We start from the raw sequence: 25,561 nt of genomic DNA on the forward strand, positions 1-25,561 counted from the left end.
TGCCTGGTGGTTGTCAATGACCTTCTGCATAAAGTCAAAGAAGTGCTGTTTCATGTCGGGTCTCCTTCTGAATGAGCGCTGGAGAGAGAGGAGTCTCTGGGAGGCCTGTTCTCTGTTATTTGGAAGAGGCTTACGAGGCGAACGAAAAGGTAGCGGTGCCACCCAATGGTTTTCATTGTCCATATACACTTCCTTTTCCATTATCCTCAGAAAATCATTGTCATCCACCGACATGGCTGGTTTATCATCTTTTGCCGTTTTCTGAAACACACTTTCTCCGAGACCATCCCTACATGTCTCTTGGAAGATCTCCTCGCATTGTGACGGCATTTAAAGACTGCACTGAGTCGGGCCTTTGGGCCTCTCCTTTATGTGGATGCTATTAGTGCATGGTTTAAGGAAGGAGGAGCGTCCGTTTTGAAGGACATGTGTCTTATAGGCATTGACTTCCTCTGTCTTGTGAGCGCCACCTAAGCATAACTCCCCCACTATGACCCAGCCAAGGTCAAGACGCTGAGCATAAGGTGAGTTGTGAGGCCCATTACGCTGCGCCCGTACCTTGTGTAAGCTCAAAATATCCCTGCCTAGCAGCAGCAGGATGGGAGCACTGGTGTCAAGTGGAGGGATCTTATCAGCCACTGGTCCGAGGTGAGGAAAATATTTGGTGCACTCAGGAGTTGGGATCTCTGATCGGTCGTCAGGCAGGTAATTACACTCCAACAAGGTGGGAAGTGTGACTTTGATTTTCCCATCAAGTGATTCCAGAATGATGTTACTTGCCTTCCTCCCGGCAGTCTCCACTGGGCCAGAGCATGTTTTTAGAGTGTAGGGGGATGCACTGCTGTTAATGTCCAATAGACTGAAGAATTCTGATTTCACTAAAGACCGATTGCTTTGGTCATCAAGCACTGCGTACACTCTGTGAGACTTACTTGGATGGTCGGCGTGGGAAACCTTGACCAAGCAGATTTTTGAACAGGATCTGGGCCGGGGGGCGTCGCCACATATCTCAGTGCACTTGGAAGTGACTATAGGGGGCGCAAGACCTTCACTCTCCCCGCTTTGCTCATTCCCAGGTGAGTGTCCAGCCTGCCCACCAGACGACCATAGAGCTGGACCAGGATGCATCGCTGAGGTATGTTTGTCACTTTCACACTCTGTGCATTTAAGCGTGATCTTGCAATCTTTAGCTATGTGCTTGGTGCTGGCACAACATCGAAAGCAGATCGAATTCTCCTTTAAGTAAGTTTTCCTCTCATCAAGATGTTTTCCTCTGAACCCACGGCATTTTGACAGCGGGTGAGGTTTGTTATGTATAGGACATTCTTTGTCCGGTTCATTTTTCTTCACAGCTGTGCCACCCTGAGGTGCACTAACTGTGCCAGTGACATCAGTTTTCCTAACTGTTACAGCTGATTTTTGCTTTTGTTCTCTTTCAAACTTTAATTGACTGGGGGTAGAGGAAAGGTTAAATGCAAAACTGGGGTCGTTGCGGGTCTTAGCTTGGGAACATACAAAGTCAACAAAAAAGGTGAATGGTGGGAAAGGTACACAATAACGCTCCTTATATCTGGATCCCTGTGTGATCCAGCGTTCTCGCAGTGTGAAGGGAAGCTTTTCAGCGATAGGATTCACACCTCTAGCCGTGTCTAGATACATGAGTCCAGGCAAGCATCCCTCTGCCTTTGCAGCTTGTAGCTCCTTTAACAAGTCACCTAACTCTCTGAGCTTGTGTGTGTCTTTGTTAGTGATAACTGGGAAGGTATCTAGTTTTTTCATTAAAGCATTTTCGATCACCTCTGGACTTCCGTAAGTTTCCTCCAAGCGCTCCCAGACCATAAAAACACCTGCTCTAGGATTATTGACATGCACTGACCTTATCCGCATGGCTTGAGCGGATGACTTGGGCCCCAGCCATTTGATCAGTAGGTTGAGCTCTTCCTGCTCAGATAGGTTTAGCTCCTTTGTGGCTGCTAGGAAAGAGGCTTTCCATGCCCAGTAATTTTCTGGGCTATTATCAAAGGCAAGGAGTCCAGAGCTCACCATCTCTTTTCTCATAAGATACTGGGCTAAGACATTGGTTTGAGGTGTTGGGGGTGAGTATTTGTAACACCGCTCAGAGTGAGAGGCTGGAGGGGTAGCTGTTGTGTTTTTCTTTTTAGTGTCAGGAGTAACCGGTGAATATTTCTGCTTTGGCAGAAATACCTTTGGGGCAGGGGGAGGACCATAGCAGTCACCAGTAATAAGTCTGCGTTCATTTTCCTCCATAACGGACTCATACAGTGAATCTTGTGCCTTATTGCTAGAGGGTTGGGTATTCACAGTTCGTGGCAGTGGCATAGCACCTTGAAGCTCTTGTGGAGCATCTGTATCAAACGGCTGCGTTTCTACATAGTCTTTGGTGCGTTTCATTGGATCTTCAAGAGCTAAATCCTGTAACTCACCAAGAGAGTCGATATCTGTTAGTATGAGCGCTGCCGCTGCTTCTTCGAATATAGCTGCTTCCTTTGATGCTGCAGTAGCTTCTTTCTCTTGTTTTAACACATGAAGACTTGCCTCTATTGAAGCCTTTTTCTTCATCATGGCTGCCTCCTTTTCTGCAAAGGATACTTTAATTTTTGCCGCTTCAGCCTTAGCTCTGGCCCTTGTCGCAGCTGCACTGACAGATGTCCGGGTTGATGCTCTAGAGGACTTGTGTGAAGCTGAGACTCGAGACCTCGTCTCCAGCTGAGACTGACGCTCCTCGTGGCCGCTGCCGTTCATCTTGGGATGTTCTTGCGTGCTGTTCACAGCTGTTCAACTGCCTTTTCCCGCTGAGTGGTCAACATTTTACTATTCTGTCCTGGCTAATACGTGAGCTGTATATGTAGACAGATAGCTAACAAGAAAGACCCAGTAGGCTTGAATCCAGTTTGAGTGCTTTACTGAAATCTTCTTTTTTGTAAAACTGCAACACAATGAAATTTACACAATGTTACCATAAAAATAAAATATGTGCCACAACACTGTACACACTTTTCAGGTTATAAATCAGGTAAGTAGGCTACACACTATTACTTAAACTAACACATCATTCTCCCAGTAGCTTATGTTCACACAGGTAAGTAGCAGGTAAGTAAGATTTAACAATGGTTCACACACAAACATAGCTTATAGCCTGAGCGAGGCTTGACAATGACCTAGCAGTTTAAATAGCATCCTGCTAACGCTTGCTAACTCGAGATTAGCAATAGCCTAGTTGACACGGTTTTATAACTTAAAATAAATGTCTGGAACACCACCTTGGACATTACAGTATCATTAAACAACTAAAATAACAAATTACATGAAAAACTCACTGTTGGTTCCACTCCAAGGCTCAGACAACAAACTTTGTGGAGGAGCACTTAACCATGCTTGCACACTGAAAGTGCCTGGTAAATAAAGCTGCAGTAACATAAACCACCACCAGGTGAAACTAAATCCCTCGCATTTACTGACAGGAGTCAGAACACATACACTTGCTTATTCTACAACTGTTCTCCTACTATTTGGGATTTATTCAGACAGTATACAAGTAGGTTATGCATATTCTATTTTGGTACTTACTACTAATTAGTAGAGATCAAGGCTTACAAGGTCATTATTAAGATTATATCAATAATAAAGGCCTAATTCGTCATGAACAAGAAATTTGTGAATACACACCTAACAAATGGTTAATGTTGCCTAACACATGCCTTACAAGTCACTAATACAGGTATTAATTAGGTATGTATTGGTGGCTAACATGTGAACCTTAAAATAAAGTGTTACCTATATTTCTGTTTCACACTCAATCACACTCATGTCTACACATTATGATTGCCAATAGCCTATTACCCGCATTTTCAAGACAGAAGGTGTTTTGAATTGAATAGTGGCAATAGGGAATTCCATGAAGTATCGTTTCACAGCCATATCTACAGTAAGAGTCCATTATAGGAGTGCTGCCCTTCCTCTGCAGCACCAGGTCGAGTGCTTTGTCAAAACTCACACATTTGAACGTGGCCTGAGGTTTACAGAATTATGTTGATATGGTGTCTGGTATCACCTCCTGTTCTGACAATGGGACGTGCAGGCAACAAAGTAAAGGCAGCCATGGTTGTGTCTTTCGGTTCAGTTTTATCATGGTACATACAGTGTGTGCTACTGTTATGTCACAGGGAGTGGATTCATTCCAAAAAAAATTAACGTAACAGGTCAAAGCTCAAGTGTATGAAGTATATTTTGTTTGATAACTAATACATTTTAGTGGTGATTAACTGTGCGTTTAGTCCCAGCCCCCTAACACCACAATTTCCCTTATTTTCAGAACTGAGCCAGTCATCAACAGCAAGAGCTGTGCTGCGGTGAGCATGGCGCTTTGGTAGTTCTTTCTTTTTACGGCTCATATTCGTATCACAGTAAAACAGGCCACGGTGACGGTGAGTCAGGCATTTTTCTGTCAGTAGTTAGCGACATACTATGTAGAATTAATTATTATTTAATTCAAATTATAGCTAAAGTTTAACATTACGATTATATTATTATAATTTACATATTATGTTTAACATAACATGTAAGTGACTTTTCATGGGTATGTGTTTGTGTGTGTGTGTGTGTGTGTGTGCGCGCGCGCGCAAATGTAAAAAATCTGTATTAAGTAGTTATGTGTTTATGATCTTGTAAAAATGGTAAAGTAGTTCATTTGGTAATACAGTGTAATTCATTGATACAGTACAGTTTATGATTTATTAACAAATATCATATTATGAAAGTAAGAATATATTCTGTCTTTGTTTAGCCGCAAAAGAGGAAAGTCTACAGATATCCAAACACAAATATTTGGAAGATATACACAGACTGATGTGACTTTTTTGTGCATTCATTAAGGAAGGTGTACAACATTCTGGTCTGATTAATGTATTGTGTGCATATTTAACAAAATAACGGTGCATTCTGAACGATGGGTTATCAAAGGCTCCATCTATAGCGCCAGTGACACAGCCTGTGGTTTAGCCTTTGCACACATGTCTAGCACAAGTCATACTTCCTTCCTGTTTCGTGGTTTGATTTTTTTTCAGTCTTTAAACAGTCTAGAACAGGGGTGTCAAACTCATTTTGTTTCAGGGGCCACATACAGCCCATCTGATCTCAAGTGGGCCGGACCAGTGAAATAATTGCAAAACATCCAAAACATCCACAGCTTAGTTTTTTTCAGTAGGCTATGCTTTACCCTTCAGCCTACATTTGTAGCCTACATAATCACAAGGGATATATTAGATTATTACACATTTATCCAGAGAGGCCAATGAAATTGAAATAAAATGCATTTCACTCTCATAAACAACTGGTTTATTTTTATAGTTGAGTGGATAGGCCTACATTTTTACATCTGACCACCTGAACCAACTCACCACACTAAACTCAAGTGGGAGCTATGAAGAAAGTTAACATCCTGCCTTAAAAATGTAAATATGCAAATGTATGAAAAATAAAATGAATTTAACAAACATAAGTTAGCAGTGCATGCAATACGATCAACTGATACGATTAGGTTACATCAGATCAAATAATTGTGTAGGCTAGGTGGTGGTGCTGTGTAATAGGCTATCCACCATAAAGGCCAGATCCTGCACCCATTCCGGGCATTTAAATTGCTACTGGTCTGCCTTTTTTCTCCAAGAACTGTCCAATTTCCTCTCGTAGTTCAAAGAAACGCTTGAGTACGGCACCTCGGCTTAACCACCGCACTACAGCGTGGTATGGTAAGCCAGACAGAATGCCATTATCACTAAGAAAACAGTCAAACTGACGGTAAGTCAGACCTCGCGACCTGATTAAATTTACAGTTTGCACAACCACACTTTAACATGATCCAAGTTTAGTGTTTTACAACACTTCCTGGTGCAAAATACAATAAAATGCCCAAACATCTTGTCCTCCGTTTGCAGGCTGCACTTTGCCTCTGAATTTTGTCGCAACGCCTGCTTTTCTCCCGACAATGTAGCCAAACTGACAGCACAGGACCAGTCAACTCCGAACTTTTTTGTTTGTTTTTTGGCTGCGCCTAGCGGCTGAATTGAGCATTTCGGTTATTTCTTTGAAAATTCATAACTCCTCACAGGAATGGGCTAGAGATTTTTTTTTTTTTGACATCGTCAGAAATGTATTCTCTACAAGTCTGGGCCGAATTAAACCATCTAGCGGGCCGCATCCGGCCCGCGGGCCGTATGTTTGACACCCCTGGTCTAGAAGCTACATATGAGAACCAAAATTGCTTTTAGTCAGTGTATACTGTGTACAATAATAAATGTAAACCAACCATGTTAAAAGGTTTGTTTTAAGATAATGTAAGGGGCTAGAATACAATATCTGTTATGTTGCGTGGTGTGGTGTGTGTGTATCGTGTAGACACAGGACCAAGTGAAATAATAATCTGATTTAAAAAATAAATCAGCGCTAATGTTAAGAAACTCGGACACAAAATTTAGAAACCATTTTTTTTAGTTAATTTTCTGACCAACCCACAGTAGGGGAGAACTGGTACAATTGTAACAGCGGTACAAATGTAACAGTGTTTTATTCTCAAGATATGGTGTATACGGAAACTAAACAGACACATATCATGTAATTATGTATAATATTACAGCCAGTGTTGCCACAGTTACCTTGAAAAAGTAATCTGATTACTGATTACTGATTACTCCTTTAAAAAGTAACTTAGTTACTTTACTGATTACTTGATTTTAAAAGTAACTATGTTAGATTACAAGTTACTTTATTAGTTACTTTCAGCAGCTGCCGACAACACCCCCAACGCCTCAACATAAAAATGATAACCGGTTTTTCCAATACTCACTATACTGGAAGTGCATTTTAACAGCAATGTATAGCAGACATCCCAACCTAACCTACTTAGATACTGAAATTCAGATTTTTGTTCAATAATGTCTAAGTACACCAAATAAGGAAGGCCTATTGATATAAATTGTTATAGTAAAATATGTAGATTTTTTTTCATGTAGCCTTGGCAACTAGCCATCTTGTAGCCTATAGGCCTGAGTAATATGCAAATGAAATTACATTGTTAAACTCACCTCAACAAGTCTTTTGCAATCATTTAACCCGCCGTGAGCAATGCTAAAGTTGCTGTTACAAACAGTGCAGTGTGCAAGATTATCATTATGTTTTAATCTTTTTAGACAATTGGGTACACTTTTGTGTAGTCTGATGTGAAATGGGTCTTAAATCTTCCTTTTTGAGGGGCACTGACGCTGCATGACCCTTCTGTTCCTGGATACACTGACTGAACTGATTAATTATGTTTGGGAGAAAAGAGATATAAGCACTTACACTGAAAACGGATTGGTTGATTTAGCAAAACAGACCAGGATGCTCTCTGTCTTGGATGCGCTTCAGGCACAAACGCACCACCTCTCTCTCTCCCTCTCCGATGTGCGCATTAAGCTATGCACACGCGATTTGAAGCAAAGATTCTAGAATCTTTGATTTGAAGTCCGGTCTGGCTTGCGTGCTCTTGTTCGCTCTAGGTTCCGGGAGATTTTATGTAATTTGCGGGCGTCAGGAAGCCGCTATCAATATGTGGGAGACTCCCAAAACTTCGGGAGACTTGGGATGTCTAGCTAGACAGCACTTTGTCGCCAGCACAGAATGTACAATGTACCTTTATGTTGTCATGTTTGGCTGACACAAACTCAAAGTAATGACTGATGAAATGTGCATCTCTCTCTCTCCCTCCATTGTTGTTTTCGTTTGTGTCGCTGCACGTGAATTGTCCTCATGCTGAAAACGTGAGCATAGCCTACATGACATTAATCCCCAAGACAAGAAGAAAGCAAAGAATATATCTTTTTATTAAGGAAAATGACAAAAATAGTAACGCACAGTAACCTAGATAAGTAACTTTAATCTGATTACTGGTTTGTAAATAGTAGCGCGTTAGATTACTCGTTACTGAAAAAAGTGGTAAAAATAGACTAACGCGTTACTAAGTAACGCGTTACTGGCATCACCGATTACAGCCATCCAAATATGAATGGTCTACTATAAATACGACCAGAGATATTAAGCAAAAAGGTGCAAAATTCAAGATTTTTTATTTATTTTTAACCGCAACTGTTTGTTTAAGTTTGCTTTGTGAAATTTGAGCGTGTGGACTTGTCATTCATATCTTCAGTCCCTCTGTTTCAAGTTAACATGAGTGCCATTTGATTTATGTAGTCACAGCACATGCAATTAAATGAAAATAAAAACATGACCTGTGCGGGTCAGTTGTAACACCAGTCTCTATGGCAAAATGAACTGATTTTATCGCGCATGCGCGAACATTCTCATTGCGAGTTATGGATTATGATTCTTGTGCCGCCATCACCCAATTAAAGTTAACACAGCAACTTGAAATATCACTGTTGGACCAAATGCTTCAGACATGTAAGAAATAAGCAGTTTATCAACTATATTTACTGGTTTTATCAACTGTGGATATGGCCAAAATAAGCATATTTAAAGGTTATTGTGAGCTAGCATAACACCGTAATATGGTCTGCAATGGCTAATCAATAATGCAATAAATTAGCTTTAACAGTCATACATTTGGACTTTTTTTCTTGATTTTATATGAAAACAGATGGTTTTGTTTAACCCAGCACTGTTTTGTGTTAAAATATGTTATAGGATTCACGATTTTAGCACTGTTACATTCATGACGCTACTGTTACAACTGTACCGCACTTTTTTATGGCTGTTAAGTTAAATTATTGACAAACTATAATATCTTTTTTAAATTCTGTTTCAACTTTCATGGAGTAGACATGTACGACTCTTCTGGTCAAATTTCACAACTCTCAAGTCTATCGTCTTTGTGTAAATCGAGTTTGAATTGGAAAAATAAAAAAGTGTTACAATTGTGCCGGTTCTCCCCTACCACAACAGGTCTGAGCGTGGAATATTGAAGGAATCAAATCTTCTCCTGTAGTCTATCTGATCTCAAAAGGCCTGTGAATGAGAGGAATACACAGCAGAAACAAACCTGATAGATAAAACAGACAGTTAACTCAAGGCAACATGTAAGTACAAAAGGCTGTGTGTAGTTTTTGTTGTCAAGCTGCTGCTGTGGAAAGAAAGTGTTGTCGACAGTTCGGCTGCTGCTATGGAAACTTGTGGTGTAAGCGTTTTAACCAGAATTTTCAAATTGAATGCACCGAGGCCTACATGAACAACCGCTTATGAAGAGTTTTACCACTTAACATGTAGGGGAGAGGGAAATTAATATGAGACAGGAATAAAACGTATGCATACAACAGAAGTTCAGGATGTGTGTTATCAATTGAAACCCAACTCAAACAGACAACAAAATAAATAAATAAATAATAAAAAAGCTTGTTTATCAATCTATGAAAATAGTAGCTAACCAAACTGTATTTTAATGTATACAATAATTATTAATAATTCTGTCAATTGTGTTGGTGTTGATGCAATATCCAACCAATACTCAACTTATTTGTGTACAGTTCTGAGCACGAACACAAATGTTACAAATATCTCTACTTTGTAACCAATGACATCAGTAATCATATGCCATATATGCAGAGAAAATGACAGACTCTACATCATCCACCAGGAGGAACACAAAACCAGGTCTGGTAGCACCTGATTGTGGAGCCCTTGTTAGTTTTTTTTCTGTGTATGTTACATGACAGCTGTTATGCAACATCTAAATAGGAAATATAACAGTCTATTTTATTTACTGTAGCAAATAGTTATTTTTAAAAAAATTCTCAATTTGCCCCACAGTGCTTAGCAACCCAGAGTTATACTGTACATATACTGTATGTACTGTTATTGTGCTTGGGCTTGAGAAGAAAGATGATGTTTAAGAAAGTTGTGGTGTCAGTGTGTGAATTGAAGAGGCCTCACACCATCACTTGTCTTGCTTAGGTCAGAGGCTGAAGGCGAGCTGTGGATTTAGCTCTTGTTGCACAGCAGCCATAGACAACAGAGGCATTTGCAGCCTTTAGATTGAAAGCATTAGTGACAAGTTCTTCTCATTTAAAAGTGATGTGCATTTTCTGTTGTGACAATGACATCTGAACAGTTGACAACTAAATAGGGAACTGTATTAGTGTCTTCTGTACATACAATAAAACGTATTCATACAACAGAAGTTTATTATCAATTGAAACCCAACTTAAATAGACAACAAAATTGGCATAATAATAATAATAATTTAAAGAAGTGAGCGTATTGTTGCTCAACTGACTTGTTTATCAATCTAAGAAAATAGTAGCTAACCAAAGTGTATTTTAACATATAATATAATTATTAACAATTCTGTCAATTGTATTGGTGTTGATACAATACCCAACCAACACAGCTTATTGTGTACAGTTCTGAGCACACGTCACAAATATCTGTACTCTGCAACCAATGACATCAGTGCTATGTCAGTACAGAGAAGATGACAGACTCTGTCATCCACAAAGGGGAACACAAAACTAGTTCTACTAGCACATGATTGTGGAGCTCCTATTCCTTTTTCTTCTGTTTAAGTTACATGACAGCTGTTCTACAACATCTAAATAGGAAATATAATGCTGTTTATTTTATGTAGGCTACTGTAGCATTGTACCAAACAGTTATATACATTATATATAAAACTTCATAAACCATCACCAAGGTTCTGTCTTAAAGTGCTTAGCAACCCAGGGCTATACTTTTGCTCATTCACATCCACTTTGTCTGGTCATCAACATTTTTATATCGCTTACCTTAAATAAATCACTTTTGATGTAAGACTGATAATATTTTTCTGCAAAAATAAATTTGACATAAAAAAAAGGTTTTAGCTTTGACGAAAAAATGCTTTGCCTCCACATGGGTCTTTCTTCCACAGAAGGTCACATGAGAAAGATTGTATTTGGTTTCCAAGATACAGGTGGTGGTTCAACATATCAACCGTCTCATCTTAATCCTGTCACTGCTGTTTTTTTTACAAGAGAGTGTTCTTTTTAAACATGTAATCATCAAACATCTAATCTCTGAAATGTACTGACATGAAATGAGCCAGCCATGTGTTGTATGACATGTTTTAAGAAACCTAGGATTTTACTATGAACTACTGTACAAGTTCTGTGGTAGATGCTATGCATGTCGGCTTGTGCTAAAACTGTGTAACAGTTGCTGTTTAGTTGACCTCTGGGGTCATGAAGCTTTTAACAGCAGTCTAATAAAAAGTAGTAGGCAGCTGATCAGTGGTTACATGTGTTGGACATACAGCTCAACTTCCGGGAAGCTGTTTCTCAGCTATTATTTCTGCCAGCGGTTTTGTGTAAAATGACCACATTCTTCATAACTCAGAGCCAGGGCAATACCAGGGCAGGCAAATTCCTCTTTATGGTTATGGTTATGGTTACTTAGCAGATGCTAAGTCCAAAGCCACTTACAGAATATGAGCATTAAAATAGTTAAAATGTACAGCTAAAAAGCAAAAAGAATAATACCAATGATATCAATAACAATATCAAATTATCTACTTTACCCTTTGTGCTACCACTTGTGGTCTTTAATATGACCTTCCTACATTTCAGTTCCCAACTAAAAGAAGACACCAGTGTAATGCATGGTGGGGATTCTAATCAGGAGCTCAACCAAGAACTACACAGAACACACCAATGACTTAAGCAATAAGCCCCGAGAGCCCATAGGTTACACTGATTTTAGAACAGCTAAGGCCGGGGCATTGTTGGGCACGACGCACAAGCGGAAGGGAACTATTTTAGTGTCTTCTATAGGCTACATATTTTGTCCTTGGCAAGACTTGTAACAGATGAAAAAGAGGAAAAAGTGTGTGAAGTGATCAATAATATGATATCACTGTTTTTAACATGCCTTCTTGACCCTTGACTTTTCGTTTTTGACAACAAAAATGACATACTGTAGCCCATCTAAAAATGACATACTGTAGTCTGTAGTCTTTATTCTTTAACCTTAACCTTTTCCTAACTTTAACCTACTTTCTCTTTCTGTAGCATTCCCACAACCCTCTGTCCTTTTCACCAAGAAGAATGCAGCAGACATGGTTCATGGTGATTGCTATTCTTTGTTGCTTGGGACCGAATGACACACTGGGTGAGTTGTATATCATAACTTGGGAAATTGTATGGTTAGGAATAGGCTACAGTTATCTGAAGGAGAACATGAAATGTTAACCAATGGGAAGTCATTATCAGATGACGTCATCAATCTGAACCAATCTCTAACCACCCGTGTTAAGGATTTTTTCTGTGAGGCCATTGCCCGTATATAGGCGCATCGTGAACAACCAGTCCTTATTTACATTGTAAAGTTGTTAATTAAATCAGGTGCAGAGTGCTGATGTGGCAGAAGAGGATTAACGTCTCATGCTCTCCTTCAGAGAACCCAAGTGATATCCATACCTTCTCTATCAGTCCACTGAGTTCACTCAACGGTAACCAATGGGAATGTGTATACCACAGTGGCCATGATGGACAAAGTGTCCACAAATGAGACTCACCACCAGGGTGTGGCGTACACATGGTTGGTAGTTGTAAGCAGAAGCCAACAACACAGCACAAGCAGAATACTGACGAGTAGCCAACTAGTGTGTTGCCGTCGTGTAGCCATGTAGCTTGCTGGCGCAGGAGGAACACTCACTGGCGCGAAGCTGAAAGCACAGAGCAGGCTACTGACGTAGGCTACTAAAGATGTCCAGGCTGTAGAAGTGGGCGAAGGTGTCATCTGAAGCCCAGCTCGCGCTTAAGCAGATCTGTTCAATAGAGATTTCCAGGCTGCCCAAGATGCAGTCACATTGCTTTTGGAGTAGTTAGCTGGTGTCCCTGGTTAGTGGAGCATGTGAGGCCTCAGGTGTACCTCACAGTAAAGTGGGTCACAATCATTATTGGTACACTAATTGGTAAACACCTGCCATTTAACAGAGTATAGAGACAGTGTAGATGGTGCACAATCACCTCAGTGACTGAGGTGTATAGCCCAGTTCTCAGAAGTGTCACCTCGTTCAGGGGCCAGGCAGTTAGATGCCTGCTTGCGGGTGCTGGGTGCCATATTGAGGCTGGCACCTGTGTTAGGAGATCTCTGCTGCTCCGCTGCTAGAAAATTTGGGCCTAATTCTGGGCCCCCCCCCCAATAATATATAATATTATATTATTGGGGTGGGGGGCTCTTTGGGGGCCCCCTGTCAGTGCTGGGCCCTTAGAATCCTAACCCCCCCCCCCCCCCCCCACCAGCGGCACCCCTGTCTCTGCGTGCTGGCAAGCTGCCAAGGCATCAGCCTGAAATCCGACTTCCATAACTGGGTTGGCCAGTGCAGGGAGATAAGGATCACCGGCGGCTATCTGTCCGAACTCTGTCCAATAGCGAGGGCCTCTGCTTTGATAACGCACACAGCCTATACTGCCTGGGCCTCATAGCAGGGGAAGTGCAGTTCAGTTTTGCGTAGGGGACGTTTCCAGTTGGTGTAAATGCACAGTGCTCCCACAGGGTTCGGGTACACACCTGTAGTGCTCATCTTTTCGAAAACCTGCTTTTGCTCTTGCTTTGCTCTTGCTTTCGGATGAGAGCCGAGATGGGAGAGAAGCTGGCGAGGCTCGATCAGGGGATGCAAGGCCCTACTGTAATGGAGCTAGAACCCGCTTGGTGGATTGGAGGCTTCTTTCTCTGTGAAGCTGAGGATCTTTGTTATCTCTGAGGAATGAAAGAGGACTGGTGGTTTTTCGTGGTCAATGGCCGACGAAAAAAATCCCATTGGTTTAGATCGATGACATCGTAAAAAGAACTACTTTATACCCCCACCTCATCATATCAAAATGAATCCCATTTCAATGTCAATCATGATTTGAATAAGAAAACTGACAAATATTGACCTAATATGGGTACTTGTGGTGTGGTGTGGTGGTGGTGTGTGTGTGTGAGTGTGTCTCTGTTAATTAATCACTGCTAAAAACTTTAAAACACAAAGCTTTCAGGGTCGGACTGGGAACAAAATTCGGCCCTGGCAATTTTCTCCTGGAACCCCCCCCCCCCCAAAAAAAAAAAAAAATCCCCCCCAGATTCCCCCCATAAATAACAAACACACTTATGCTGTAGCAACACTTCATAAACTGAACCCAAACATTTAGATTTGGACCTATAGCCTAATCACAATAACCCGGGGGTGTCTCTCCGGGATTTAAAAAAAAAAGTGATTTGAGAGGGACAGGATTCAAGGCTACTGAAGGGCTCATCTTCTGTCTGTCTCACGTCATGTTACCCCATGCATTAAACCACATCACTGCTTGACTATATGAAAAATATAGGCTACTGAACATGGACATCGTCATAGATAGTTGACAGAAATTACGTTTTGCCAACATGTTGTAGAAACACAACCACAGCCTTTATTTGGTGCAAATCTCCTTTAGACTACTTTGGTTATAGTCCGCGATTCACATTAACTGTAGGCTATCACAAGTGTAGGCCTATACTAAACGTTTTTGCCCAAGTTTGTGTGCCGTCATTTTGCAAAATTAGGCTACCTTCGTTACTAACCTACCAGTTGATACTTTTTACCTGCATCAACTCGCGATTGATTGTGCATCTAATGTAACACTCGGTGGAGAGACTTCCACTTTCCAAGTTTCACTTTCACTGTCGTTGTGAGCTAAAAGGTTATACTATATGGGAAATACTTTGAAGTTCCGTTTGAGTAGGATCAGCTCCAAAAATGAATGGGTTTTCAAAACATAGGTGCCAACTCTCACGCATTGGCCGTGAGACACACGCATTTGATTAGTTTCACACGCTCACACGCCACACCCCCGATTTCTCACGCTGAAGTGTCAACCCGGTCGGTCAGATGCCTGAAAAATGAGTTTAGCCTATCTATAGATCTACCTGTTGAGCCACGGTTATGCTTTCAGAGACGGTGAGAGGGTTCAAGAGCACCCCCTGTCTGTGGAATTTTCAAAATGTTCTCTCATTTGCGATGCTACTTCAGAAGCCATCCCAGGCGCATCCCCCCCGCATTTCCCCGGCTTCAGGTATGCTTTGAGTATTATTGAGTATTTTTCACGCTGTGTCAACCTGGTAGGTCATATGTATAGGTAAACCTATACATATGATATCACACATCATGTGAACGTTCGGAATCTAAGCTTTCCAATGATATTAGCGCCAAGTTTCTGTGATAAATGGTTCGCGAGAGAATTAACATTGAACCGACGTGCAATTTAGGCTAATCATATTTGCATTTACCCATTACTCTCGGTTTAATATTTCACTAACCCTTCACACAACACGTGGAAAACCCTATTTCACAATAAACAGCAAACCTACCGAATACGAGGATATAAAGCATGCCTCTGTGCAATAAGTGGTTCCTGAGTAATCCGGTTTTGAAATTGCAACACATTTCTACATAGCCTCATTGGGGCGAAATTATAATGTATTCTAATGTAAACTATTTGTCAGTAGGCTTACATACATTTTTGTAAATTGCTCAGCCATAGATTATCCCACTATCATGGTTCTTATATTGTCAGGTTCCAGCCAATCCCATTACAGATAAATGAATATATTTATATTGGCATGCTTCCTAGTGACATTAATACAAAAATATGAAGAAAATCAAATAACGAGACACAAATATTGATATAAAGCCTGACATAAGCCATATGCAAACATTCACATCATGCAGATATGGGTACATCCTGAAAAAGGAATAGCATGTAGGCTATAGGCTATGGCCATTACAATGACCAATATATTATCTTAAATAAACTAGCTGAATAACACAGGTGACCACTTCTGCATAATTTCATGGAGTGCTGAAATGTACAAACATTTTTGAACATTTCTGAACTGTGAAATGTAGCATATGTTTTTGTGGTTGTGAACTTATTACAATATCACTATAACTATTCCACCTGTGTGTGCATGGTTATAATTCTGAAGTGCAAAATAGCTTAGGCTACAGCACAAATATTTCCATAAAAATAAGCAAGTCTGACCTCTGAATTTATTTTGAAAGTGCACCTGATTGATGCATTTAAAAGTTAAAATATACAAACATTTCTTAAATTCTTACAAAACACCCACCCACTTTTTAAAATTGTTAGTTTGGACCCCCCCCCCCCACACACACACACTTTTTCTCCCATTTGCGCGTAAATCGCTCATAAACTTTTTTTTTTGTTGTTACACGCATTCTCCCATTCCGCTTCGGTCACACACACACAGTGACAAACGCCAAACCCCCCGCAGTGTTGAAGAGATCAGTCGTCCCCCTCACTTTTGATAAGGTAAAAAGCCTTATAGGTACGCCAAATAAATAATAACCTATAGGTTTACGCTAGGCTATGTAAAACTCCCCATTAACAGCATCACGTCACTAACCACAGCTAAGACTGCACAATCTCTATTCACTCTGTTGGATATCTGAAGCCAGTTTGTCTACTTAGATACAGTAAATCCTCAAATTATGGCCGGGGTCTTAAGACAAAGTACAGGCCTTTAGGGGCAGGGTTGTATTCGAGACAGCCCTTTATTTCTTATGCGAGTTTTATTTTGAGACATGCGTTTCTTGGAGCGGCATACTGGTAGGCCTTCAAAAGCATGACATTTTCGGTTTAGTTTGATATTTAATTTACTTTTGGACTGTTTGATTATATTGTTAAATGTTGGGACTGATGGGCACTGAAATCTGGGGAGGTATTTGATGATCACTATTACGTTCCATGTAGTTGAAAGAGTGTCGGGATTTCAAACAAACCATCCGCTTTCATGCGTTCATTGAACGTCCGCGGTGCTGTAATGGAAACCTTATTGCGTAGCCAAGTAGCCTATTGAGTTATTTTTAAATTATGCATGATTTACTTTTTATTAATTTCGTAGGCTGGCTTTATTTTGTTATATAGAAGTATCTAAATAACCTGTTAAAATGTACCAGAATTCAGGAAAATGCATCTAGTCCAAAAAAAAATTTCTGGGGGAGGACCCCCATACCCCCCGCTGAAATATCCAACCCACTTTCACAATGCCTCCGACGCCCATGGTCCTAGTAGTAGGCTATCCCTTTGATACCAATGTTCATATAACTCTGGGACCCTGGTCCCAGGGATGGATTACTGCACGGGCCTTCCGGGCCCAGACCCAGGGGCCCAAGGTGTCAGGGGGGCCTGAAGCCCAAGCCTTTGCATGGAATCATTGCCTCAATATCAACACATCAGGATGTAGGCTATGAATCTGATTGAATTTAGTATTGCCCATCCCCAAAATGCACTAGAATACAGGAAATCACATTAAACAAATAAAAAAAAATCTGGGGGAGTACCCCCAAACCCCCCTTCCACATATGCGACAATTAGTGGGGAGCCCTTAATACATCTGGGCCCAGGGGCCCGAAAGCTCATAATCCGTCCATGCCTGGTCCCTACACCTGAGAACCACTGATGTACGTTTTTTTACTGTACGGTATAATGCTGAATGAGCCAAACAAAAATGTACGCAGCAAAATTTTGGTTGGCCCCACCAAATCTCACTCCAAGGTTTTTTGAAAAGTTGGCAGCCCTGGTTTTCTTTAACCTGTGCTACACTTTACCACCAAGTTGTGCGAAAATTGTAGGCTACCCGTATTTTTTTTATGTTGACAGAACCGCAGTAGCCTACAGTAAATGGAAGCTCTTGGTGGCGCGTGCAACTAACGTCTATAAAAACAATATATTTATGGAATAAAACTAGACCTCTGATTGCTGTTTACGGTTAAGCTGCGATGATGTGAACACCAGCCAGCGGAGAGCACTTATACAGCCAAGGCTACCATGCACTCGTAGGCTATATTTCGAGGAGTTGTGGACTTGTATATTTCCCCACAAACCTAGCGGCTGCTTGGACAAATCCACTTGAGGGGTGGGGCAGGGGGGCGCGATCGTAACACACACTGAACCTGTCATGAAGAGGCCGAAATGATTGACCTGTCACCCCCCAAGCCAAATGGATGCAACTGCATTTATAGCCTAGGCCTAGGCATACATGACGGGCAGCAAATAGGCTAAATAACTTAAAAAAAAAAAAAAAAAAAAAAATCCCGGAGGTCACCGGCCCACATGTGGACCGGCCCACCGCATTTGCCCGGTTGTACAGATTACCAGTCCGAGCCTGCCTGCAGCGCTTGTTCACTGTGTCTATGTCTGTGTTTGTGTGTGCGTGTGTGTGCGCGTGTCTATGTCTGTGTTTGTGTGTGCGTGTGTGTGTAATTCTAGGTATTTGGCAGACTTGCCAACCACAGCCTACATGTTCAAAATGTTTGAGAAGTCCTGGCTGCGCATGGTGTAAACAGAAGGTGAGATCTGTTATTAATAGCCATGCTGGGCACCTCTTAAATACTTTTTTCAAAAGTATTATTGACCCTAACCCAAAAAAATGTATTATCTAATTCAAGACAAATGTGGTGCACCCACTGAGTGCATCACTAGTGCACGCTTCACAGTGCTTGCTCTGTGCTGGATTAAAGCTGCAGTTGGCAAGATTTTTTTGATCATATTCACTGAAACCGACACTATGCTCCGATAGAACAACATAAATCAGCCGGTTTTAGAAAAAAACCCCGTACTTCTACCTTCACCTAGAGCCTGTTATTTGTTTTGCAAAAATCCACAGCTCCCGGTTCGTCGGGTCCAATCAGAGCAGGGCTGTGTGAGATCTGACTGTCAGTCACAGTCTGGTGCAGTCTGGTGCGCACTGACGAGCACAAACTCGATGAGAGGGTGCTCGGTGGTAGTGGGAGAGGGGCATGAGAGTTGTAAACATTCAACATTTTGGCTAAGCCCCCTCAATCTGTCAGACTTGCCTACTGCAACTTTAACTGAACTGTCTGTGCCTCTTAGGTCTTCCTCAAGTCTGGAGAGTCAAATGAACGGCGATGTGATTCGCCCGAGTCACTGAGAAGCAGGAAATGTGAAAATGTGATCAACCCTAAATCAGAGATGGAGTTCCGGATGGACAAACCGCTGAGCAGTGAAAAAGACGATGTGATCCAGCTGAAGCCTCAGTCCATTGAGGTCAAACTGCGGATAGGTCAGAACCACAGCGTGTATTTCACACACACCTCTTCACATTAACAACAAATTAATCATACATAAAAAAGTAACAGTTTTAGACGTGTCCAATCTAAGGTGCACCAGAGAAAATATAATTTCCTTCTTGCCACTTCCTGCTCTTGACAGGTCAGCCTGAAGAATTTAAAGTGTTATTCCAGCGGGCTGAGGGCTACCCAATAGACCTGTATTACCTGATGGACCTCAGCTTCTCCATGAAGGATGATCTGGACAAAATCAAGAACTTGGGACAGGACATCCTCACCACTCTACATTCTTTCACCTCAGACAGGCACATAGGTGAGAGAAACCACAGGCACCGAGACACACTCTATGTAGTGTACTTTAAACCATACAAGTTTTTTTTTACTGTGGAAAAAGCATTCAAATATAGCTAAAACAGAAGCTGTACACTCCTGCATATTAAACAACCTTTCAATGAAATAGACTGAATTAGCTTTGTGTCTTTAGCCATGTTTTATGCCAACTATGTTTTAACCATATTTATGAATTTGAGTATGAGTGTCTCTATTATGTTGTTCTTTCAAAGACTTTCCTATTGTTTCCAAGGGTTTGGCTCATTTGTGGATAAGGTGGCACTGCCGTACGTGAGCCAGCAGCACTCCCGACTGGCCAACCCATGTCCCAGTCGCCTGGAAAAGTGTCAGCCAGCCTTCAGCTTCCGGAACATTCTCCCTCTGACCAACCAGGCCAAGAGGTTCAAGGAGGAGGTTAGCAAGCAGAACATCTCCGGTAACCTGGACTCGCCAGAGGCTGGGCTGGACGCCATCATGCAGGCTGCCGTCTGCCGGGTATGGAGTTTAAAAAATCACAGCAATCACAATAAATATCACAGTTGAGGACACTTCTAGAACCCTTCTCGGTTTCTCCTCTCTCTCAAGAATGAGATTGGATGGAGAAACGTCACCAGCATTCTGGTCTACACGTCCGACGACACCTTCCACATGGCGGGAGATGGACGACTGGCTGGAATCTACCGCCCCCATGATGGGCAGTGCCACCTGGATAGCAAGTCTGCCTATGAGGGCACGCTCCAGGTGAGATGATGTGGCCCCAGGCTGTCAGGCTAAGCCTAGGACAAGGCACTCACACGGATACTTAACATTGGATTTGTACCAAATCTGCTGTCAAAGGTTGAATTCTGGGCAAAAGGTTTTCATATGTATGTTCAATACCCGTCATTTCCCGCATATTAACCGAGATTTATGAATTGATTTTAAAGTATAACTTTGTTGGGCTTTTATGCCTTTAATTGACAGGATAGTGGAGAATGACAGGAAGTGAGTGGGAGAGAGAGTCGGGGTGGGATCCGGAAAGGACCACGGGGTGGGAACCTTTTACCTGTTGCTCTGTGCCAGGGTATACAATCCTGGCATTTAATCGCTCGGGTGAATAAACATCATTATCACCAAAAATGTGCCTGATTTGATCAATCGCTACAATATAGATAATATCTTTTCGATAATATGGTACTCCCAAACAGTATTTAGTCTATCACATGAATTATGATAAAGAATTGTGCTTATTAATCTATTAATGTTTGTCTGTATCAGTGTCTATCATGTAGGTATTTAAATATTTGGATATATTCTAACATATGCATATGGACACAAATTTGTGTTTGTGTAGGATTATCCTTCTATAGGTCATCTCTCGACGGTTCTTCAGAGTAACAATATGCAGCTCATCTTTGCTGTGACTGAGGAAATCTACCCTGCATACAAGGTCTGCTAACATGCTCCCCGCCTACACACACACACACAATTTATATTCTATTTATATTTCATCACAAACCTTCATAATGAAATGAATGTCAGCTCTGTGTTTGGTGAGATACCCAGTTCACCTGTGATGAAAGATTATCTAATGAGACTGTGACCTTCAACACCATGCATAAACTCTACCCTCGCTTACTGTAGTATGATGTAAAGATGGTCTGTTGGCGTACATCAGTGGTTCTCAAACTTTTTCTGTCATTCCCCACTTTGGAGGAATTTTCAAGCCCCACCTGATTTTTTCTTTTGCATTTTGGTTCCACGTTACATTTCCCGACTCAGTCTGCTAGATCAGATGTTATTTTAATTCATATGCCGGTCTGTTTTTGACTTTTACATTTTGAATCTATGAATCTACTGTAAGAAAGGCATTATTAAAGATAATAAGCACAAAAAAAAACATTTCCTCCTGTTCATCACGCCCCACCTGTCATGTCTCTATTCCCCACTAGTGGGGCCCGCCCCACACTTTGAGAACCACTGGTGTCCATGGCATACATGGTGCCTCTTCTTGCTCTTCTCCCCTTTCCTGTGAAAACAGATAGGCCATCATCCACACCTCACTCTTTAAACCGTCTTCTCATCCCTCCCTCTCTCTTTTTCTCTCTGTGTTCTCTGTCTTCTTCTCTCAGGCACTGAGTGAGCTGATCCCTCACTCCGTAGTGGGGGTGCTAAAGAACGACTCCAGTAATGTGGTGGAACTCATCTCAGATGCATATAGAGTGAGTGTGTGTGCGTGTGTGTGTGTGTGTGTGTGTGTGTGTGTGTGTGTGTGTGTGTGTCTAAGTGAGTGTGTAATTGTGTACTAACAATATAGTGTATACAGCTTTATGTCTTTGGCTCTGTAACATGCACAAAATTTGATGTGGAAAATTAAATGTCATTCAATCAGTAGTTACTGTATCTGTATGCACGGGTGGGCTTTTCAACTTGTTGTGTGTGTGTGTGTGTGTGTGTGTGTGTGTGTGTGTGTGTGTGTGTGTAGAATCTGTCCGCCTCCATAGTGTTTGAGCATGAGCAGGCTCCTGCAGGCCTGTCCATCTCCTACCGGTCATCCTGTGAAGGAGGGAAAGAGAGCAACTGGAGCACCCGGGGGGAGTGCAATGGAATCAAACTGAACCAGCAGGTCTGACGCACACACACACACACACACACTTGCATACACAAACATAACCACACACACAAACATAACCACACACACACACACACACACACACACACACACACACACACACACACACACACACACACACACACACACACACACACAAACATAACCACACACACACACACACACACACACACACACACACACGCCAGTGTAAAATAATGGAAATATGTCACATGAACTCTGTATACAATTGCAATGGTAATTGTGCTGTATCATGGACTTTCTAAAACAAGGTCAAGAAAAAGGAGATTCTGTGTCATCACAAACACCGGCAGACAGTAATAACTGGCTGATGTGTATCTTGTTTTGTACGTAGGTGGAGTTCACCGTGCGTTTGAATGCCACAGACTGCCTAACAAAGAATGCCCCGATAAGCATCAAAGTGCAGGGCATTAATGCCGTCCTCACTGTCTATGTGGAGACTATCTGTGACTGTGACTGCGAGGACCGCCAGGAGAACTCCTCTCACTGCAACTACAACGGAACGTTTCACTGTGGAATGTGCAGGTACCACAGACGCTGCATCGTTGCCACATCTGCATGCTTCCTGTAGACATGGCCTACTTTTTGAGATGGGGCCGTAGAGATGCATAGCAACCTTCTGTTACCACAGCAATCATTTCAAAGGTTACTCGCTATCACAGTGAATGCCAGCTTTACAAAAATGATGCCCTGCAGTGATCTAACAAAATCATTCTGCGTTTTCATTTTATATTTTTAATTAAGGGGATATTTGAGAATTAAGATAACAAGAAGAGATTATTTGTATCAATTCTACACTGTGTGGAGACACAGTTTTGCAAAAATTTCCAGAGACATGCCCCTGTCTGCTATTGTACATTGGAGTGATGCTAAAAATACTTTCTGTGTTTCTTTCTGCTGCTGGCTGACTGCTGTTGTTTATTTCCTTGGTCTGTGCAGCTGTGATGATAAGCATCTTGGCCAGATGTGTGAGTGCCAGCTGATCGATGACTTTGACTCCATAAAGGCCATGTCCGCGCTCTGTCGTCAGACCAACAACTCGGACATATGCAACGGCCATGGGCACTGCGAGTGTGGGAAATGTGCCTGCCATAACCAGTACCGTGGCCCATTCTGTGAATGTGACGACAACAGCTGTCCCCAGGCCAACAACAAAATGTGCAATGGTAAGTAGGAGATTTGAGGCATGAGCCTTACATTTGAGCAAAATAGTGCAAATTGTATTTAAGCCAAGATTAGTCCATGGTGTAGGGCAAAGCTGTTTTTGTTTGTTCTCAAGGCTCCAAAACAAAATGTTAAAAAGAGAAAACAAAGCATTCAAAATGTGTGTAGTGCTTGACACCAGCGCAAGATGTCCGAGCACTGACCACAAAATAACCAGTGCAAGATGTCCGAGCACTGACCACAAAATAACCAGTATGTGCAGCTCCCTCTAGTGGTACATGAGTGAGTGAGTGAGTTGCATGTGCTCTGACTCACCTCTGTGTGTTTTGCAGGGAAGGGATCGTGTAACTGTAGCACATGTATGTGTGATGTCGGATACAGTGGTGAAAAGTGTCACTGTCCTCCTGAGAAAGAACGGGACTGTTGGAAAGAGGGCGGCACGACATGCAGTGGACATGGCCAGTGTCCTTGTGACCACTGCATCTGCAACGAGGGAATGACTGGGAAGTACTGTCACAAGGTCGAAGAACCATGTGGCACAATATATCAGTAAGTGTAATGTGTTAGTGTTGGGTGATTGTCTCTCGTAGTGGGAGTGAGTTTATGTGTGTGTGTGTGTGTTTTTTTTGTGTTACTTCTATTTGTGTGAGACGTACATCGCATCTGTGTATGAAATACATCGAATGTGTGTGCATACCTCTGTCTATGGTGTCTGCATGTCTCTCTCTCGCTCTCTCTCTCTCTCTCTCTCTCTCTCTCTCTCTCTCTCTCTCTCTCTCTCTCTCTCTGTAGAGAGCAATATGACCTGCAAAGAGGAAGAAGGAGCTAGACTGAGATAAGCTATGATGATGATGATGATGATGATGATGATGATTGTGTGTCTCTGCATAATTTTAGGTACTGCACACTGTGTGCAGTACATGACTCAAAATACCCAGGAGTGGACTGTGATAAGGCCTGCCATGGTCTGACTACAGTGAAGATGGCGGGCCCACAGGAATATGACTGTGTTCTCGAGGGATTAACCTTCTATATTGAAGTAACAAATGATGGAAACATCAAGATACACCACGCAGACCTGCCCAGTAAGAGCCACAACACCATTTTTGGTAACAAATTAAACAGATATGGTATAATATTGTTTCCTTTCATATACAGACCTCACATACTCATACAAATGTCTCCCTCTCACACTCACCCTGCAGGGTCAGTTGATAAGACCTCGGTCATCATCGGGAGTTCCGTAACAGGCATCGTGGTGATCGGTATTGTGATAATCATCGTGTACCGGCTACTGGTCGAGCTGTACGACCTGCGAGAATACCGCAGTTTTCTGCGTGCCCAGGAGCAGACTGACTGGAAACATGTAAGCAGCACCCGCCCTCACAGCCATAGACGAGACTCAAAGTAGTGCAGCTTTAAATAACTAACCCCTAACCCAAATGATTCGCACTTCGTATTTTTGTAACACCATAAACATCAGCTACAGTCATTTGCATAAATAGACTACATCAACTGAATAATCTTTGCACCATATTGCTGTTCAGACACTATTCAATTATGTAGTATATGAAGAATTTGGTTCCAAAATGCCACAAATATTAATTACAACATTAATAAGTCATGTTTTTTAATTGTGTATTTCAGGTAATATCAATACAATTTCAGTTGTACTGTTTTGATTGGAGGATATAGCATTTTGGAACCAAATTCTTCATATATGTGGTTCTGCTGCTGAGTTGAGCTGTGTTCTTTTTCAGACCCAAAATCCGCTCTTCCAGGGAGCGACGACGACTGTTATGAACCCATTGCACGATGGGGTGGAGTAACGAGGACTTGCATGCCCTCATGTTCAAAGAAGGACCTGTTCTCACTTCAAGTGAGGTTTTATATAGAAATGTATTACTGCTTAAAAAAACAACTTATTGATGTTCTCAAAAAGTTTAGTTTTGTGTGGTACAAAAACAAATTTAGACATGATCATTGTGATAAACATATTTTGCGTGCATGGTATTGGAATGTATAAATGTATGTTTATTTGTAATTGTATATCCCATGTTTTCATTTTAAAGGAGGTGTAATACTTTGAATGTTTAAACTGTAATCTATTTCATTTGTTTTTTATTTATATATGGACAAAACATAGGTTTATTGTTGCAATAAATGTTGAAATGGTTAGTCAATGATAGCATTTTTGCACCATACACTCCTAGTAAATTGGAATTGACAGCACTATCTTGCAAGCTCATTATTGACGCTCAATTGGATTGATAGTTGCATGTGGAATCTTTGCAACTGAAGGCTGTAGCCAATAAACT

General features: G+C 41.6%; 2 protein-coding genes across 4 annotated transcripts; one reads left to right on the forward strand and one right to left on the reverse strand.

Annotated features, from left to right (window-relative positions):
* Positions 1 to 1,028: 1,028 nt before the first annotated feature.
* LOC143112609 (uncharacterized) lies at positions 1,029 to 3,456 on the reverse strand. Its single transcript, XM_076274892.1, has 3 exons — positions 3,339 to 3,456; positions 1,552 to 2,947; positions 1,029 to 1,130 (listed from the first exon to the last, which is right to left on the reverse strand). Exons 2-3 carry the CDS (start codon positions 2,761 to 2,763, stop codon positions 1,029 to 1,031), a joined length of 1,314 nt encoding a protein of 437 aa, XP_076131007.1. The 5' UTR covers positions 2,764 to 2,947; positions 3,339 to 3,456.
* An 884-nt stretch (positions 3,457 to 4,340) lies between these two features.
* LOC143112899 (integrin beta-7-like) lies at positions 4,341 to 25,475 on the forward strand. 3 transcript variants are annotated; one of them, XM_076275309.1, is made up of 17 exons: positions 4,341 to 4,445; positions 8,956 to 9,089; positions 12,051 to 12,150; positions 18,297 to 18,376; positions 18,921 to 19,110; positions 19,260 to 19,430; positions 19,701 to 19,942; positions 20,033 to 20,188; positions 20,781 to 20,876; positions 21,559 to 21,648; positions 21,912 to 22,052; positions 22,414 to 22,604; positions 23,019 to 23,245; positions 23,576 to 23,792; positions 24,141 to 24,352; positions 24,449 to 24,609; positions 25,004 to 25,475. In XM_076275309.1, the coding sequence occupies exons 3-17, from the start codon at positions 12,087 to 12,089 to the stop codon at positions 25,070 to 25,072; spliced, it is 2,307 nt and encodes a 768-aa protein (XP_076131424.1). In that variant the 5' UTR covers positions 4,341 to 4,445; positions 8,956 to 9,089; positions 12,051 to 12,086; the 3' UTR covers positions 25,073 to 25,475. The 3 variants fall into 3 exon arrangements, with proteins under 3 accessions (XP_076131424.1, XP_076131427.1, XP_076131425.1); XM_076275312.1 differs by having other exon boundaries at positions 24,141 to 24,328; XM_076275310.1 differs by lacking the exon at positions 8,956 to 9,089 and having other exon boundaries at positions 4,344 to 4,445.
* Positions 25,476 to 25,561: the final 86 nt, after the last annotated feature.

The sequence above is a fragment of the Alosa pseudoharengus genome, unplaced genomic scaffold, assembly GCF_046254945.1.
Source record: "Alosa pseudoharengus isolate Yale_2024_CS ecotype anadromous, Long Island Sound unplaced genomic scaffold, YU_APseudo_1.1 YU_APseudo_1.1_scf_8, whole genome shotgun sequence".
Classification (NCBI taxonomy): Eukaryota; Metazoa; Chordata; class Actinopteri; order Clupeiformes; family Clupeidae; genus Alosa; species Alosa pseudoharengus.